The sequence below is a fragment of the Drosophila sechellia genome, chromosome 2L (genome assembly GCF_004382195.2).
Source record: "Drosophila sechellia strain sech25 chromosome 2L, ASM438219v1, whole genome shotgun sequence".
Lineage (NCBI taxonomy): Eukaryota > Metazoa > Arthropoda > Insecta > Diptera > Drosophilidae > Drosophila > Drosophila sechellia.
Genome location: NC_045949.1, coordinates 8,952,308 through 8,972,589, shown reverse-complemented (window position 1 = coordinate 8,972,589; position 20,282 = coordinate 8,952,308). Strand labels below are relative to the sequence as shown.

At 39.7% G+C, this 20,282-nt stretch overlaps 1 protein-coding gene across 9 annotated transcripts in view; it reads right to left on the bottom strand.

Moving 5' to 3' along the window:
• Window positions 1-75: 75 nt before the first annotated feature.
• Window positions 76-20,282, bottom strand: part of LOC6611787 — a 37,683-nt gene continuing 17,476 nt past the window's right edge. For 2 of the 9 annotated variants that reach the window (XM_032716212.1, XM_032716241.1), the window contains 7 exons: window positions 14,890-14,934; window positions 9,020-9,126; window positions 7,275-7,371; window positions 2,580-2,717; window positions 1,817-2,444; window positions 1,088-1,720; window positions 76-499 (listed from right to left, as the gene is read on the bottom strand). In XM_032716212.1, coding sequence (XP_032572103.1) covers window positions 345-499; window positions 1,088-1,720; window positions 1,817-2,444; window positions 2,580-2,717; window positions 7,275-7,371; window positions 9,020-9,126; window positions 14,890-14,934 — 1,803 coding nt within the window. In that variant the 3' untranslated portion in view covers window positions 76-344. Of the gene's footprint in view, window positions 654-1,087; window positions 1,721-1,816; window positions 2,445-2,579; window positions 2,718-7,274; window positions 7,372-9,019; window positions 9,127-12,324; window positions 12,367-14,889; window positions 14,935-20,282 lie in introns of those variants that run through there. The other 7 variants (XM_032716215.1, XM_032716245.1, XM_032716248.1 and 4 more) reach the window with 6 other exon arrangements.

The following is a 20,282-nucleotide window of genomic DNA, read 5'->3' as shown; positions in this document are numbered from 1 at the left end:
ATTATTATTATATTATTTATGGTTATTGCATATGTTCATAGTTCCTTCCCAATAATAGTAGCCAGTTTTATTTAATCTTTTATTAAGATGCTTTTTACTAATGTATATTTTATTTAAACATTTACATAAAGCTGGACATTGGAGCACACACACTACGAGTACTACTACATAGTTAAGATTTAGTTACTATTCTCTACCTTCGTTGAAGTATTTTCTATGCAAATAATTTCCAAACTTTGTATCAAGTCGACTAATTTATCATTATTAATCATTATATCATTATTAAACTAGTGGGGGAGCAATCAATTCTCCATCGATTTGGATTATCTTTAGACCTTTAGGCGCTATACACGCGTGGGCGTGCCATATATAGCCCCCGATCCGACTCCGGATCCGAGTCCACCATTATTCCGGCGCTGGGCGAGGGGCGAGGCTGGTTGGGGGGTCGGTCCATTGTTGTTGTTGAGGCGACGCTGCTGACTGTCCGAGTAGGCCCGCTCTACAAGTTGGGGAAAGGATCGCTTTATCTATATCTTTTGGTCCATTCAACTTTCCGATCTTCTCATGCACTATGGGGCCAGTCGGCTGGACACTTTGTGTAACATGCACAATTTGGGGCTTTGGGTAAGTTTACCACATATTTTCTGATTCTTCTTTATATTGATAACATGCAAAAGTAAAAAGTTTACATTATAAAAAGGTTTAAAGGTATTGTCTTTTATAACAAATGATAAAATGGAGTGAGGATGATTTATTTAAATAAGATAATATGGCTTTATACAAAAATCATAATCATCCCCTTTAAGATGGGTTTAAATAATAAGCTTACACAATTCTAAACTTGATTAAAAATGGAACTCCTTAAAGTTAAAAACATATAAAAAAATAAAAGTAAAAAATAAAAATATAAGAAATAATGAAATGCATTAAAACTAAAAATGGTACAAAACTATCTTAACTAATTAATGAGCATTCCAGGTATTACGTTTTCCGAAACCAGTCCAAATATGATCCTAAAGCCATCCCATAACCATGCCAGATGAACGATGAGTAATGCAAGCAAAACCGTACAAATCCTCAAACCTACCTCGAAACTTAAGGCCCTGGGCTTCGTTGATGATGGCGGCCAGGGCGGGATGTTGGTAGCGCTCCCGGAAAATGGCCGATCCGTTCATGCGATCCGATCCGTTGGTGTTGCCATTCAGGGTGCCCATGTTGCCGTTCCCATTGCCATGGTGCATCATCATCAGTTTGTGCTGCGGCGTATGCTGGGGCGTCAGTGAAGTGGGAGGCGTGGCATTTCCGTTCTTATAGTAGCGATTCTGGTTGGGATCGTAGGTGGCCGGCTCCTGATTCTGATTGAGCCGATTGGCCATCTTGATGGAGGCGCAGCGATCATCCTCGTTGTTGCGCATCTTCAGGATGCGCTGATCCTGCACCGAGTATCTCGATCCGTTCAGGGAATTCAGCTGGTTGAGATTGCTTACTTGGGTGCTCAGCTTCTTGGCTCGAAAACTGCCACCTGGCGATGAGTTGTTCAGCAGGGTTCCCCTCGACGAACTGCCATTGGTCTCCGTGCTGTCCCTGCTCGCCTCCCGGTAGCTCGAGGGGCGGTGCGTCGATGGGGGCGTGTCCAGGCCACTATCATGGGCCGAACAGTCCAGTTCGGTTTTGGCCAGCCCGATGTTGCTGCCGCCGCCAGTGGGTAACATTGGTTGAACTAAATAATAATAAATAAGCCAATATTAATATCATATTCATTCAAAGCAATGGTAACGATGTTGATGCATCGCTAGTTTTATGGAGTAAAACCCACCTGAGTGCCTCATATCAGTGGGCGCCCTTGGCTTCCGATACAGCCAATCGCGGTCCAGTTCGTTGCCATTATCCGGAGTAGCGCTAACTCCCCGGAACAGTCTGGGCCTACGCAGCTGAACCTCCGTCTCCTCGGTCTCCTCATCCACCACCTGGTTGGAACCGAAGCTGCTGTTGATGAAGATCCTCCTTGGCGATCCGTACAGTGCTCCGGCCTGGGTGAAACTGTTCTGGGCTGAGACATATCCATTGGAGTATCGGCTGAGATTCGCGTTGCTGTGGTGGGGGATCTTTTGCGGCGTCGAGTGGTTCGTGCTGATGCCGCTCAGGTGGTGATTGTGGTTTTCGTTGTTCAGAGCACTCAGATCCGGCACCGAATCGGAGAACAGGAAGGGATTGGCCCCGCCATAGCCGTTCAGACTGCCAGCTCCAATCTTGTGGCGGGCCAGACCACCGGTTCCATTCGTCATCAGCCAGTCGTCCAGGGCACTCGAGTATGTGCCTCCCAGACCAAAGTGCTGGAACTGCAGCGAAGCATGCGAAACAGGAGCAGCCAAGGAGGCTCGGGATCTGGGTCCTTGGGCAATCTTCAGGGCTCGTCTGCGCTCCTTGGAGGTCATTGTGCATTCCTAAAGAGAATAGCGAATGTTTAGTTATGTAGATTGATTTTAAGTTTATGTGGATCCATTTTTCAACTAATGAAAATTCTTGTCTAGTTCTGAGCCAAGTTAGTTCCACTATTTATCCGTTTCACGGCCACTCACCTCCAGCAGCTCGAACCAATCCTCTAGGCCATCATCGCAGCGGAGGAGAACACGACCCTCGCGACCCAGTAGCAGTCCAATGGCGCTGTAGGAGCGCCGATTCAGCCACTCCACCTTCTCCACGTCCACCAGCTTGACCTGAAGCGAAACCGCAGAAGACAATGCAAATCGTTAGACAATCAAGTTAAAGGTTATGTAAACGAATGTAAAACAACAAAAGATTTGCACGGGTCACACTCAGTGGGGCGCTGGGAGAATGGTTCACAATTGTTGGTTGGGAAAGGGGTCTGCAGTTTTAATGCTAAGTTTCATGTCTATATGGTTAAGTTAAGTATGAGTTTGAATATAACTAATTACTCTAATGTATGATTTATGTTTAGATCCCAATCAGTACAAAGAAATACTGTAGAACAATCGAAGGCCTTTCGATGTTTTCGATAGATCGATTTATGTAAAAGACTGTTAATATAACAAAAATTATTTGAAGTGTCTATGTGTCTCTTTGGAATAAAAGTTCCCAAAATAAGTAAAATAAATGACTGCTAGGACCTTACAACTTTATCTAAATAATGCACCAATTAAGCGAGAGCCTTTTACTCTAGTACGTGGCCCGTTTCCTTTTGCATTTTGCAACTCGGTTAAAAGTCATTAGGCCAGAAGGTCTCTACTCTGTGTCCCCCACCAACCTCTACATCTGCTGCTTTTCCTATAGGGACCGCAAACTTTTCACCATGCTAAACTTTTTATTGAACTTAATTTTTTTTTTAGCCTGCAGCTCTTGTTTATGAGGAAAACTTTAACACTGCCAGCGACCGATTCATCGTGCTGGCGCTCGCTTATGGCTAAGAACTATGCGAGGCCATTAGGCAAATATGTCAGCAGGCCCAGAAAGAGGGGAAAAATCAAGAAGCTGGGCCGAGAGTCACTGGTAGCCACCGCGTGTGGCAATTAGCCAAGTTATGCGGCCCCTGTAAGTTCGCCTCCTTCTTTCTTTATTCATTTCCCTCATTGGTTCCATCTCTCTTCTTCTAATGGCCAACATAATTAAGTTCTTAAAGTATTCGGATCGTTTTTTATGATAAATAGTGGCGGCAGCAGATGGAGAATTGCATAAAGCTTCCATTCGTTTGATGGATGATTTAGTGGGCCTGCTCGTGCTGAGATCAAAGATCGAAATCAGAACTCATTTGGGAGTTGTACACATAAGTGCTGTGTGGTGGGTGGTGACATGCAAGAAATATATCAAATTTAAATATTTATGATACACTCATAAATGATACCCAGATAAATCGAATTTAAATGTAGATTGTTTAGTAAGATCTATAGATATAAGCTTGTATAGCTAGAGATGAATTACATTACAACAAATACTATTACAAATTTCACCGTTTTCTTTTGCGCTTGTTTTGTATAAATATAGTCACTTTGACCTCTATTTCCCTGCCCAATCTCTGACCTCACTATTTCATAATGTGTGCCACACAACCCACAATCGATGGCTAAATATTGTCCAAATTTCCATTTTACCTTTGGTTCACAAATAATGTGCTCAAGGTCGATATTGATCGGCTTGTTGGCTCGCCTGTTATTATTTATTATTGTTATTTATGGGTTTTATGAACAAATCCCATTGTTGTTGATGTCGTTTTATATTTTGACATGTTTAACAGCATGAACTGTCAAAACTAACAGAAGCTCAACTGGTCATTGGTTTCAAATTTGGCATTGCAATTTGGGAAAGTAAAATTCAATTTTTGCGCGTGTCTTTAAATTTTTTAAAAAACATCAGTATAGCTTTATCTTTTGCTATCAGAACTGTAACTTCTCAATATTTATTTGAATTTCTGTCCTTCTTTCTTCCATCTACTTTTAATTATGCGTGCTCACATTTTGAACATAATTAAATACTTCAGCATCGATATCCAATCTCTGCAGTGCAACCCAATTAATAATGCTCATTAACGTTGAACAGGCGGAAATTGCATTTCCGGACAGGCACAGCCACCGCCCCCTTTTTGTATTATCCACATTCCGCCCACCCAAGGACAAAAATCAATATAGCTTTCAATCACTGTCGGAGTGCAAAACTGCAGATTCTGAGGCGGAAAACGTTATCCACCCGCAGGCAGGTAAACCGAGGCACCAGCCCCAAAACCATACCACCAATTTTCCCAAGCTCCCACCTGCACTTTCATCACCTGTAATTATGCCCGATTGATTTCCCCCAGGTACACAGATGTCAGACAATCAGACAAATTCAGTTTCATCACTTTTGCCACGATTAGTGTCCTCTATATGCAAATTGGAATCTCTGATTGATGATAGGAATTTTAGAGCTTTTAATTTAGAAGAATTTTAGAACAAAAACCATCTATGTGCTCCTCTTTTTACTTATTCAGTGTTAAAGGGATTTAAGATATAGTGACTTTTATATAAGCATATGGGGTATTTTTATATTTGTAAACGTAGTTTCTGCTTGGTTGAAATAGTCTGAAAATTGCGTTAAAATCAAATTAAATAATTAGTCTGAAACCATCTGTCTTTCAGCCCAGTTGCTCCTCTTTTCGCCTAATTGATTAAGGTGATTACATTGACGAGGCAATATTGAATCATTGTAGTGTCAGTAAAACATCAATGAACAAGCGAAAAGCACAAAGAAGCGATAAAATGAGATGCCGCCTTCCCTCATTAATGAGTCAAACATTTTCAGATATTTTTCGTCTCTTTCACACCCGTGCCGTTCGCCTCTTTCACACCTTTTTGTTCAATGATTCGTTCACGGCTGACATCCCAGGTTCGCGTCTTGGCTACACACGAGTGTGGGTGGGTGGGTGTCTTTGATGTGGCTTCGCTGACCAAAAATGGTTGAATTTATAATATTAAGGTCTTTAACTTGAAGGTCAGTTCGGTGTTTATTTCATTTGAAATTTCCGGAAAATTGTATGGAATTTTCAAAAGAAACACACAGTTTTGTAAATCGAATTATGTAATGCGTATCTAGTCGAACGAATTTTTCGCGTAATTCGTTTATAAATGTTTTCCCTCACATTAAATAAGTTAATCTCCCGCATGCTGCGGGATTTTTCGCCATTTAGTTCCACCTATGTCATTATTTTCCCCCGTGCCTGCTTTTCCCATTTCCCTTGCCACTCTTGCTTATTTACTTTGGAAAATTGCCCGCACAGCAACGGAGCGTTTTTCACTTTGTTTTATTTGCGAGAAAAAAAATGTATTTTAATTTTAAATTAAACTGTAAACAACAACAACCTGCTGCTGGTTGTGTATTGACACTGCTTTTAAGAGAGAGATTTTAGCAGAAAAGTGCCAGAAAACAAAAAAAAAACGAGACAAATTTAAAACAAAATAAAATTAAATTCAAGCGGGGGAAAAAGCGCTAAAGTAATTTTCCCATGATCTCTTTGCAGTGGCGTTGCCATTGTTGTTTTGCTGCAGTTTTATGTGCATTTTCCTTATTTGTTTAAGCAGCAACAACAATAATGTCATCAGCAACAACAAAACACATCGGTAGCTTAGGTAATGAACAATTTCACGGCAATCGTGTATCTAATACTCTCACTTAATCATTTCCTATGTCTAAAAGGTTAAAAGTTAAGTATATATAAATAAATAAATATATATGATACTAATTAATGAATCTTCGAATGACCAAGATAAAAATTAAGATTTAAATGTTTTGCAAAAAATTAAATATTTTTAAAATTATTTAATAATAACAATATATTACTCATTTTCAAATGATTAATTCCGAGAAATATCTTATAGATTTCTTGTTTTGAACTGGAAATATTTTGTTTTGTTCGGTTTTATTAAGATTTTTCAAAACATTTCTCAGAACCCTCAATGATTTCTTTTTTAGAGTGTTTATACATCGACTTTTCGTGATTAGCATTTTCCTGTTTTTGTGCTTTTCACAGTTGTTGTTGCTATTGCAGTTGTTCCTGTTTGTGTTTTGTTGTTGCCTCTGTGCAATATTTGCCCGTTTGCCTTTAGTTTTTTCTCGTATTTGCCTTATTTTCATCGCAAAAGTTGTGCGAAGTGAGTGAAACGAAGGGGCACTCGAAAAGGTGGCGCCTCAAGAAGGCGGGAGGGGCGAGGGGTTGGGCAAATTAACATGCAGTGGATGCAAGTTTTAGCCAATTAGTTGAGCTTAGTTGAAGTTTTTCCGCTCGTTTTTATTCCCCCTTCGATCAGGATTTGTTTGACTAAAAAAAAAAGAATAATACCCAGACAATTGGCATAGTTTATACGGATTTCCACTGAAGATTACCTATCAATTGAGTCCCCTACATGGACGGGTATCTTTCATCTATATGGCTGAGAAGTCAATTGCAAAACGTGACTTCATGTGTTGGGCATTGTCAACCGAAAAAGACTTCATTTTTAAGGCATATGGGTGTGTCCTAGCCCCACTCTATAAAAAACACACCCCTCTTAACCACGAACAGGTTATTCATGGTTTGTTCATAATGCTGGGCATAAATCTCTTTCCGGCTGCAATAGAATTTAACACAATGCGCAGTAAATATAAAAGTTAGCTTGACACTTTGGTGGAGTAGAGGCGTTTTGAAAAGGGGATATAATCGCGGACTCGAAACTTTTAAGGAACTCTCCCTTTGTCAAGCTTTTGCATGCTACTTTTTTTTATAGATTATCTTAAAGTTTGCATCCACTTACCTTGAAGATAAACTGTCCCATATCCGAGGCACGTTCATTGGCCGATCCCGAGGCTCTTTTGAAGCAGTGCAAGTAGTCGCGAGTGAGCACAAAGTAACTGCAAGAGGAGATTGGCTATAGTCAGTACGAATCCGTTCACAATTTGTGGAGTGACCTTTAAATTCATGTATATCTGCCGACAGTCTTCAGTTAAAGGTCAGATACTTCAAATCAAAAACCGGCATCAAAAAGCCGGGCAATAAAATGTTTGAGCCCTTCCCCAACGATGATGGCATTTCGATATGTTATTAATAAATCATAAATCATGCGCCAAAAAATCAAAGCCGTTGCTCGGATTTTAAGTACTTCAAGCTTTACGACTTACTCAAACGATAATAGTATTATTTTTTTATTTTGCAGCAATGAAAATCGACTTTATTAATGTGGCCCGCCATTTTCTTGATGCACATAAATTTCACATTTGTTTATAATGTATGAACAGAAAGTATAAATGGTTTTTAGTTGGATTTTCGGATCGCCTAATAGCTCACTTCCTAGGTGGAAGTTCTCATTTTGTTAGGCTTATTACCGTGGTCAAGTAAATTGAGCCAAGAAAATTGGTGTTCAATTCCGCGGAAGAGTTAAATGGCTTGCGGGTTTCTCGGTTTTCTTCAGTGGGTGGCGTTTTAGAAGAGGGAAAGATTGTTTGCCGTGGATAATAAGCGCTTCTGTTATTAGCTTAGCTTGTTAAATGTCGGAGGCATGCAACTTAATGGCGAACGCCGAGATCTAAGCCAAAGATATGCAATAAGTGGAGTCTTTTTGTAAACTGAATACTACAAAATGAAGATGATTCGGATTAAAAATATAGATAAATAGAAATTTAGGTCTACACTATTATTTTCCATTAATCGATTAGGAACATAAAAAATAACCAATTTTGTGATGATATTTCAGAGCTTTTTTAAACATTTTGCTAAGCTTGTTGTGGCATGTATTTTCAGAGCTGTTTAATAAATCGTATTAAACTTGATGCAAAACTGCAAATCGAATGTTGACCAATGAAATACCGGGCTTAGTTGGTCATTAAGTGTCAATTAAAATGGCGCCGTTAAATGATAAGCGATAAACGTAATTATCGGTTCGAAAGGGCAAAAGCCGAAAGTGAAACAAAAACATCGAATTGCATTGCAACATAATTAAATTTCAATTAAATGCAGCTTGGGGGAAACAAAAACAAAAGAGCTGTCGAATGCTCTACCCCCTGGATTTCGAAGCCCCATTTTTCCCCTATTAGCATTATATGGAAAAAGACGGGCCAGCATGCAGCCACTGTCAATTATGCCCGTTTTCGCAATTAACAACCCTTGGTTGTGAAATATTTTTGCATATTTTCCGGGGCAGTGGGGGTGCGCTCATGTCTGGTCCTTCAGCCAATGCAGATTGCGGTGGAGGTAAATTTAAAAGCGCTTAACATTTATGCATCCCCACTCGACCAGAGAAGAAACTGGGCATCAAATTTAAATGGCATTTTATGAAAATATAGGAAATTATTGGACAAAATTGGGACATAGTTCTTATGGATAAGAATTATATGTTTCTAATCAGAAGCTAATCAATTTAATATACATGATATATTATTCATAACATATGTAAGTTTAAAGAAGTATCTAACATTTCGCAGATAAGATAGATCTATCTATCTTTTTAAGTATTTGGTGTAATTAAGTTTGTAAGAATAATGCATTTTCTTTCAGTGTACTTACCGCTCCTTCCAGCGAGAGAAGAGCCGATCCCTTTGCTGCCAGAGCAGTCCGCGTTTAATGGGTCCTGTCATGGAGGCCACCGGAATGCGTCCTGCCAGCAAGGATTGCTGCAGAGAAAGAGAAGCGGGAAATTGTTGCTGATTGTGCATTCTTCAAATTTAATTATGGGAATATTTGTGTGCATGTAGTTAACGCACTTCTATGCCTCAGCTGTTTTGCTCGTAAATTCTTTTATAAATTATTAAAAAGCCCGGCATGGAAAAGCCAATTTCCCACACACACACACTAGACGAGGAGCGGAGAAAGCGGTAGGGAGAAAGCGAGGCACTCTCGTGAGCTCATGATTAATGTTGCTTTAAAAACGCTGCCACTTGCGCCCAGCATTTCAACCCCAAACGCCCTCTGGCCCCTCCGCCACGCCCACCGCCTACCGCCTTCCTATGCATCCCCATTCTCGACTTGTACCATTACTCTGCCATAAATTCTGTTTGTTGCCGTGCGGTTTGTTGTTTTGGCTTTATGAGCATTAAGGCAATTTATTATCAACCATAGTGTTACAATATTTTACATTAACAAATGTTGGCCGACGTGTCCTGGTTTATTTACCGTAATTATCTTGTATCTGTATCTGAATGTGTTTTTTTGCGGCTGAAGATTAAATTAGCTGTTACCATCCGCAATCGATGGATACGCTTATCTGTGTTCAAATACATTTTTTAATAAGTACTTTTTTAACCGAAGAAGAATAAATTACAGAAAAATCGTCCATCATTCAATATTCGCATGTATTCAAATATTCACTTTAATGACTCAATTTGAACTTTATTCACAGACCCCTTTGGCAAATTATCTGCTGCGTCTCCAACGAAAAATGTCAAACATTTTTAAGTCATAAAACCAAAGCAATCTGAATCTGAAACGAATTGATTCAAAATGAGATGCTCAAATGCCAATGGCAAAAGGCAAAAGCCACTGTCAAAACAAACAAAAAAGAAACATAAATGAGAAAATCTATCAAAATGCTAACGGTTCGTTTTATTTGCGAATTGACAAAAGCGGGATTCCAAAATCGAATTATAATTGAGATGAAGAGCGACGGACTGAATTGGGTAGCTACAAAGTAGCAGAAACAATATCTGCCGAAATCTGGCAAATACCCGAAATGAGGCAATAAATCTTCTGGCCGCTGAAATTGAAGATACTTTTCTTGTTTTATCAGCTACGAGCCATCTATCCTATAAACGGAATGAAGTTCTTAGCCAGTTCTGGTCAAATTAATGTTAGTCACGAGCTACGAGCAGACAAAAGCCAACTTCAAGCTCAATATGGTCAAGAGGAAAGCTGGCTGAAATGGCGGAAAACGGAGGAAAATGAAAGAGTTTGTGCGGATAATTCCCAGCAAAGGGAGGCAAGGTCTAAAAAACTCGGCTGAAACTTAATTTGGCGCATTAAAAACTATTGTGCGCTCGGAATGCCAAGGAAAGAGAGCGACTGATGCTGCGGGAAAGAGAAAGGACGAAACGTGCTTCAGCCATTGCAGTTAATGAGGAAAATGAGTTTGCTTTTGCCTTTTCGCAATTGGGGCCCCAATTTTGTAGCATTTTTTTCCACTGCTGTGGGCGAAAATTAAGAGACAATAGTTTTTTTTTTTAATTTTATTGTACCAAAATAAATACAATTCTGTGTCAAATCAATGGCATAGGGTGGCAATAGAAGTAAGAACTTAAAAGTTTTTAGGTAAAATTGTCAATTAGCGGAAATGTAAACTGAATATCTGGATAAATCCAACTTCGGGTAAGTACAAAGGAGTTCTTTATCATCACTGAGACCTACCTCTATTTGCCTTTCATTCTGGGATTATCTTCCTGCTCAGCTACCTATTTGTTTTGTATTTATGTACCATTAAAGATGAATTATCATTTCTTATCGTTCTTTAAACACTCATTTAAATAAATAAATGAATTTTTAATTAGCAATCATAGGTGTTTATTTTACTCTGCCCCAAGAGACAAAGAAATCAACTCAAGCTGAGAACAAAAGTTTAAATGTCGAGTGAGCCAAGCAAAAAAGTAACCTTTTTTTTTAAATAATTCAAAAAGATGTCTTTGTGCAACTCTGATGTGATTATATAACCCATATGACTTCAGTGTCTTAATGCCCTCATTTTCGTTGCAATTCATGTCATTTTTTCGTGTGTGAAAACTTTTGCAATTGCAGAAATTTCATTTCCCCCACAACAACTTTGATTATTTATGCGGGCTTCACTGTTTGTTGCCGCCAATTCAGGCAGACAGTGGTGAAAAAATATATATTTCTGGTATTTCTTTTCGATTGCACTCAACTGGGCTTATATAATTACCTGACCAGGCTTGGTCTGCCCGTCGCCCCATTTATGGGGGCTTTTAATTGAGGTTGCACTGGACGAGTATGAGGACTGAAAATCTCTGCCACACATCATCATTTTGATGGATTCACACCCTATTTCATTTTTTGTATACCAATACGCCAACACAGACAATGCAGACTCTTCAGACAAGTATAAATTGTTAAGTCTTCACTACGACTTTTGATTTCCGCTCAACAAGCCCAAATGTGTGTCATCGCCAACAGCATATGTATATTGAATAATTCACAATTCACCCATCGTTATTGGACTACTTTTAAGCTAATTCTTAAAATACCAAATCTATATCTTTAAACTCTTCAGTTCACATATACTAATACTGAAAGTGCCATAAAAAGGCGGCTCTTTAAAACAATTACCGCTTTAAAAGGCACTCCGTGAGTCAATGACATTAATAATAAAAAACTTTTTTAATTTAATTATGCACACGCATCCACAGACACAAACTACTTTCAGCGTTGGCGGGTTCAGTGAAAAGAACACACAAAGTGAAAATTTGTGCAACAGCTGGAAATGTGAGGGAAGTTAGGCCCGGCAACCCGATAAAGAAAAAGGAAAATGGCATCAAATGGCATATGAAAAGGTGGGCCAGGAGTTGCTTTTTTATTTAATAAATATTTTTCTCTTTTGCCAGTTGAGAGCACAGCAAGTATTTATGACTTTGGTTGGATGAGTTAACATCAAAAGGCAACAAAATAAAAACTGAAGAAAAACAATGGTGCGCTTTTTTTCGTTGAATGTTGAGCAAAAGTCAAATATAATCCGTAGTTGAAAAAGAAATTCAATTTGCCAACAAGTCATGTTGAAACAATTGGAAAAGCAGGGCCAAAATGAAAATGTTCGATGTTTAAATAACCGCTTCGTTTTAATTGAAAGTCAACTAAAGTTGAAAGTTGCTTACCCAATGCGAATCCGTTGAAAAAATCATTTCGCGCTGAGGTAAATTGAACTTTAAATAAATTTCGTTTTCTGTTGATTGAAAATTTCATTAAGAAATCTTTTCAACAGTTAGTATAACTCGTTATTGGTTAGTTTTTATTCGAATTTCGATGGAGTTTCACTGACACTCAACACTGCACAAGACTTTGGCTAAGATCAGCTCGAACCGAAACGTACCAACTTCCATTGACGACTATTCAAAATTCTGTTGAGCAAAGATTTTCATGACAGAGTCCGCCAAACATTTATTTTATTTGATTTTTTCCCCATCACATATGGCGAAAACAAGCCCGGTTCAAGGGGTCTGGCTGTGTGTGTTCTACACATGCTCGTGAGCACATGCAAAAAATATCTGAATACCCGAGCATTTGAGCTTGTGGGTATCTTTGTATCTAAGTATATGTTGCGGCGCACTGTCGTCTGCCGTGACGTGACACACATGTGGGCAATTCTAAGCAGGCAAGCCATGAAGATTTTCGGCGCTGTATTGCCGTTCTTGTTTTGGCCAAACATGTGCCTACGGTTTTTGGCTTTTATGGTTTATGTGTTAATACGGCGACCTTCATGACCACAAAGCTGAGATTTTTCTATCTTTTTGGGTGGAATGAAAAAAAAAATCAAACGCAACTGGCTGCCAATGTGGCAATGGGCGTGGTAAGTGAATAAAAAATGAGAAATTAGTTTCTATCTGTCTTGCCACATTAAAGATATTTATGGTCAAGTTTCTTAAGAATTCGCGTTGGGTGTTATTTAGGTCTTAGGAAATCAAATGTGAAAAACATTTTTCAGTGACCTACAAAATAATTTTAAATGTTGCAATTATTAGATATTAAACGATAGTCAGTTTTCCTATGTGCCTGCGATTAAACTCAAATTTTGTGACTTTTGTTTGACTACTTGTGGACTTTTCCACTAAGCTCTCAGCAGCCATAACTCACAATCTCCTCAAGCAATTCACCCTATCGACCTTCAGCAGACTCCCTCCCGTCTAGCCACATTGTACATTCTATCTTTTTCTCGGTGCCTGACTGTCAGTCACTCAGAATGGCAAGCTGCGTTTCAATTCCAATTGCCTAGCTCTTTTGAAATGCATTTGCCAACGGGAAATGGAAAATTGCGCCTGCCTGCTTCTCAGTGGGGTGGCTGCCCGAAAAACCCATTTTATGCCCAAGAAGAACCTCAAAACGAGCCATGTTCACACGGCCAGAAACACAAAAAAAAAGACGAGATCCTGCCGCGCAACACTAAGAAATGAATAAAAGAGCAGAAACCAGAACGAGAAATTCAGTTGTTCTCTGGTGGCTTCTCAGAAGTTCATCATCACCATCATCTTTAGCATCATTTTAGATGTGTCCCTGGCCCGGCGACTCTAGGTCTGCCAAAAACAAGAAAAAAAAAATTAAATGATATAAATGCTAACGCAAAAAGTGTTGAGAATTTGGTGTGCCATGTGTGCAGCGGGAAAACGAGAACAGGAAGCCGAAGGAGAAGCAAGAGCAGCCCTTGAACTTGGCCCAGGAAGTGTTGGCCCATTGGCTGCCAGCCTAAATGGTATTTTTTCTTTGATCCTGAGGGGAAAGGGAAACGATCAGGGTGCCTCGAAGTTGCAACACATGTGGTGTTTGTTCTGAAATGAATTAGCACTGGAAAAAAGTTTACGGCACAATAATTTACCCATTACAAATATTATATGTTTTATATAAAAAAATTGTATATTTTACCATGCCTGTTTTATTGCAAGAAAGGCTATGCCGACTCTTCAATCCAAATTCCAAGGGTATTCCTACCTCGCAATATTTCAGAGAGCAAAATTCGTTGGCGGTTTTATTTTTAAAATTCTATGCATATTTTTGCAAGCCCTCCATCCCACTCTTGTGGTATCCCCATCTCCCTCTTGGGGACTATGGCGTCATGCGGGCTCGATGAAAATCATGAGGTTTCCTTTTTATTCCGACAACTTCAAAAGCGCTCAGAGGTGATGTGCGAGATGCTGCGGAGACTGCAATTGATGGCCAACTCTCGGCGGAGGAACTGAACTGGCTTCACATGTTTCTGTATCTTATGTGTATCTATTAGCCGCAACTATGTAAGGTCACGCCTAGCATGGGACCGCCCCCTAAAAAAACATTTCACATGCTGCTCCAAGTCAACTTTGTATCTAGATAAACTCGGTGCGAGTTGTAGTTGTTTGCCATGCCTGATTATGACATTTAACATGAACACGTAGCGAGTGCAACACATGCGAGCGACAGCTCTGGTATTTTTCGCAGTCTTTTGGTATTTCTTTCGCCGGTCACAGCATGACACGCCTGGCAGTAACCAAGAAAACTGCAATCCAGCGAATTTTTTCACATCTTTTCTTTACTTTTACCCCCACATTGTAGTGTTCTTTTGGCCCTGGCAATAAGCTGCCCACATTTGAGAAGTTAGTGGCACCTATTCATTGCTAAAATTGGTAGGTAGTTCAAAAGAAAACTGGACGGGAGTTGGCAGAGAATTGGCAGGAAAAAGTAATGTTATTGCTTACGTCTTGTTTGAAATTCAGCCAATTGGTTTGTTTGTTGCAACTCACCTGGAAATAGAAAAAAAAACATTTTGTAGTGTATTTGGTATAAATTAAAGATAAGGAAGCCCCATTAGAATTATAAATCCTATTACACAAAGATTAAAGACCGCACAGATTAGTTATACAAGTGCTTGGAGCACTTATAATCGGCGCATTAAAAAATCTGAGCTGCCAGAATATTTCGTTGGAATCTAAAATGAAACTTCTATTCAATCCAGCTGTATTTTCTAATTATGTTATAAATTTGTTCAAAAATTCCAAGTCAGCTTGAAAATACATATATGCACTCACAACCTGACACGGCTTATCCGATCAGAGCAACACAAACGAGTTTTATAAAACAAAATCGAGTTGGGCCCGCAGACAGTCAAGTGTGCCAGCGACTTATTTGTCACTAGAGCTGTTTTGTGTTTATTATGATCGCGATCGAGTGTGGGCGATTGAGCACTCGTTCTGGCGGACTGGCAACACCCGGTCTGGCTAAGGTCAGGCGTTCACCAGTGCGTATGAGTAATAAGTTCATAATTGTCGCGTTAAACAATTAACGATTGGCGCGCTCTATAAATACACTATTATCCAGGATGGGCATTCAAGTGCAATAATCTTTTTTGTTTGCATTTCAATTTTCTCTTGTTATTTCGGGTCTTGTTATTTTCGCTCGCTTCGCTGCCTTTAATTGTTTATGTAAATTAGAATTTTGTATTTTTTTTATTTTGCCGCCTCTCACTGATGAGCAATTTAAATACACACGACGAGGAAGTGAATGTGCGCATCGACTGAAGCAGAGTGAATCTTTTGGCTACTTTTGGCACGACTCTCAACTGATTCACAAGGCAAACAAAGGTGTGAAGTACATTAGCCAGTCAATATTAACAAGATGTTCGGTTGAGCAGGGGCTTGGTCTAAACCGCAAACTAAATTCCCAAAACATCGACCGACTTGAACAGCTTTTGGTGGCTCTGTAGCCAAATTGGCTGCCAGTTGTCAATTGTTAAGTTGTTGGATCGGCAGGTAGTTGGGCCACAAGTCCATTCATCTTCATATGTGTCCAGATATGCATCCAGCTACCACTACGCTTTCCACTTCCGTTTCCTGGCCCGTTCAGCCAAATTAGCTTTGCCTGCCAGCCGTTAGTTAGCCAACTTTCAGTACTCACTTTTGTCGCACTCGTCTAGACTTTCGTTTGATTGAGCGCTGTGATGACAAGAGACATCTCTGTCACGGCTGTTGCCAGGTCATCCAACTACCAAGCATCAGTGGCCAGCAAGCCTGCCTCCTTCCACCGCCACTTGGCCATCATGTTTTGGCCAGCACCCTGCTCTCAGGTTCAACGCTTCAATTAAGCCCGCTGTCAATCATTTTTCGAGCTTCACACTTTTGTTTAAAAAAATCGTGAACAATTTTATGACTTGTTTTGATTAGGCGAAAATGACTGAAAGGTGTCTGCCAGCTAAATGGGATATTTTGATTTTTTCCTACCGGAGGGGTTGAAAAGAACAGAGAATTTTTCTAGGAAATCGATTTATCAATTTAGTGCTATGAGTATGTTATAACTAATTAGGCGATTAAGAAAATGAAATATTGTAGAAAGACTTTTGTTCAAGTATGCTTATGTTCTATTATTTTATAGGCCATGGCAAGTAAACTCATTTCAATTTTCTCATTCCCTCCTCATCTGTTTTCAGCTTGGTCTTCCGTTTCTTTAAAATAGATCGGCTCAAGATTATTGATCTTGAATATTTTGCTTTCCATTTATCATCGACTTACACCTTTGTCGCTGGCTTGTCGCCTCATACTTCTTCTTCCGCCCACTTTCCGATCCGATCCGATCCCAATCTTCGCCAGACAAAAGCAAGTCGGCGCACTTTGTCGGCCTGCCCACAAGCCCAGCGATTTTGTCCCGGGCCGTGAGAACTGTGCCAGGTGTATATGCCTCTACCTCTATCTCATCCAGACCATTGTCAACAGACAGTGGCAGGGAAACTTTGCACTATTTTACCTATTTTCTTGTGCAATTATTTATAATAGCGCCCGGTTTCAGACATTAATGCCCGGGTAGCTACCTCGATGCAGGTAAAGTTCCTACTCCAGACACTGTCTCCAGGTCCTGAGTTCATTAAGGGTAATGCATGCCAAAAAAAAGGAAGAAAAGAACTGAGGTGGTTGAAACAAAAAGATTGAAAAGGGAGACCCAGCGTCTGACAAACATTTTGCGATCCAGACTGGCGCACACCCACATGTATCCGAGTATCTGCGTATCTATGGGATGCCAGGATACGTTCTTAATGAACGCCTGTCGCCTAGCACCTGCTGCAGTTCTTAAGAAAATGTACCCTCATTTGTCGGCTACCATATCCTGCAGGTAGGGAAGTGATTTTCCAAAGAGCTCGGGCTCTTAACTATTTATAAATAATTAAAGTGCAACGAGTTCTGGACAGTAGTTTGTTATTGATTTCTTAAAGGGAGTTTCCAGAAGATTGTGTACTTAAAATATAGTGCTAGTTTCGATTTATTTTATTTTTAATTTTTAATTCTAAAAATAGATTAACTAGAGTGTTTGCCGCCCAACGGTCTGCCATTTTCATTGAGGGTGGTCTGACCCATAAAAGACTAACTCAGGAACATTGTGAGGGTTTGCCTTAAAACTGCCAGCACTTCCGCCAATCAAAGCCATACTACTTACGCTTCAAGAAGATATATGTATATTCCCTCCTCACTTCCCTGGTATGCCAAACAGAAGTCTTACATGTGTTGTTCGGGCGCTTTTGTTTTTACCGCCTGTCACATATGTCATAAGCAAAGTAAAGAAGTCTCGTATTTCCCAACATTTGCTTATTAGCGTAGGTACTTGAAGGACCCTTGTCATCCGAGGGGCAAGGTTGTGTGGGAAATATAGCTATGGCCCTCTGGTTCCGTACTGTCCCGCCCCTTTTTATGATGTGCTAATGGGCGGTAAATATATTGTAAGCTTCATTGATTTTCATGCATTTGCTTGGGTATGGGGAAATACTTCAAGTGGGTCATGTAGAACGAAGAAGCCAAATGACATGCAAGTCAAATGATGAATGGCTTAATACACGAAGCATACGTCTTACTTTCGTAAAATGGCTTAGTGGACATTGTCACTTTATTTACTTATAAGGACTTCCGGCATCATAAATTTGCAATCAACGCCCATCAAAAAACTAAACCTGCTGCTAATTCAACCGCCTCACATGGCAGCAAATTAATAATTGATACACAAATATTTGGTTTCTTGTGCGGCGAGAAAACTCGTTGCTTTTCCGCCAAATGAAAATGAAAAACTGGTCAAGCGTTTGTGAGTGACATTTTCAAATGTGGCGAAAACGGCTTTGGCAGCTCCCAACCGCTTTTGTGCTCAATAACTCGCCTAGAAAGTGAAATCTTGGCTGGGAAAAGCAAGACAAGTGGCTGGAGCATGTGGCTCAAGAGATTTATCAGTTGGCCTCCTGCCGGGCGGCGTCATCATCATTAACCACGACAGTCCTTTGTCATTTTTATCACACAAAAGTGGGGGGTAGGTCCTTGGACTGGGCCAGAAAGTTTATGATAAATGAAATTTTTGCACCAAGCGGTTTTGCCTAACTTGTCTTCTTTTGTTGTCCGTTAGAAGGCCAAAAGGAGTGAGGGAAAGTATGGCCTCCATCATTATCGTAATTTTCGAACAAAACACGCACGACTTCGGTTTCAGTTGGACTCTGGCCAGAAATGCTATTTGGCCAGCTGACCAACAGACACCATGTGTGATTGATTGTAATTGAGGTTGGGAAAAGTTGTTGTTCGTTGAATGTTGGTGTCAATGTCAAGAGTGAAACGGAATTGGTCCACACAAATGCCGTTTGACACTTTTGTAAGCCGAAATAAACCATTCTTCGAAGAATTGAGGGTTTTATCCATTAGTCGCAAATCTATACAATGGCAATTTGCTGTTTTGTCAATCGGAAAATATTGTCGATTCCTTCGCCGCTTCAAAAACTTAACAAATTTAATGGGACTCTGGAGGTTCACTCAGATTATCCAATTATACTTCTAGTCTTTCACCTAGTATTTTCTAAAGTTTTGTAATTAACCCAGCTTAGTTCCACTCTGACCCTCTTCACAGTGGTTACGGAAAAAGTGGACTCATCTAATTAACACAGAAACTCAAGTAATCCACTGCAAACTAAATAAACAAAAAAATAAATTATACTCCCCATTAAAGAGCAACAAAAAATGTAATGTATATAAACCAAACGCCAGAGTGTTCAACTCGGTTTTCTTTTCGTTGGCTGTGCCAACAATTTCACTTGCGAAAGCGGTCTGAGAAAAGCTAGAGAGCTGAATTTGTGGCTCGGATTTGAAGTTGAATTCAGAGTTATATACGATTTCGTAATGGACGGCGGGCGAGAAGCTCAACTGCACATTAACACGTTTCAAAATGGGTTCAAAGACATTGCCAAATTTTGGAATATATAAACAAAACAAAATCTTGGGAAAGTTTCTCAAGGGCTATCTGGAAATGTGTCAGAGTCAGAAAATTATGAATGAAATCACGAAAGCACAATGGCAATGGTACAGAAACAAAACCAAATTAGTGTTGGTCTTTATCACAATGTGTATCTTGAACTACTTGAGCAACGATTACCCAAGAAAAAGTTTGAAGATGGGTGTAAAGGGTGCGGTATACTCGAGCTCAAATTTGAGACTTATGCAATTGTCGTTTTTATTATAATTACGGGACGGAAAGAAAAGTCTTTAAAGTCAACGGAACAATGATGGATTTTTGGGAGAAGTTACAAATTTCAAAATATTATGAATGCATTTGTTTCTGTGTACAGAAGATTGTCGCCAGGAGCGAGTTTTTGGTCTTTAAAAGACGCGTTGAAGTTGAAAATTGCTCTCTTTGGCGAAAAGTAGAGCCACAACATACAGTTGTTTTCAAAAGTAATTAAAATGTGCCATAAGCGTAAATTTTAATTAAATTAATTGTTCAACGAAAAAATGAAACGTTTACAGAAGAATGTAAGTTGAAATTCCACAGAGGCCAAACTGTGCACCAGATTTAGAAATAAGCCCCCGAGCAAGTTGAGCCCGTTGATTCCTATTGCTTGCGAAATATATCTGAAACAATTACCAGGCACATGGCAGTCCTACCCACTCACTGACTAATTGACTCGTCTGCTCGATAATTTAGATATAGTTCCAGCGCAAAATAGCATCCAGCACTTAAGCGAAAGTATCTCGTTTTTCTCGCCGCTGTTTTTGAGTGCTTTTATAAGCCATAAATTTGCATAAAACCAGCTAAGCGAGCTTACTCATTCACAGTTGTCTGCCGGTCAGATCGAGCGACAAGT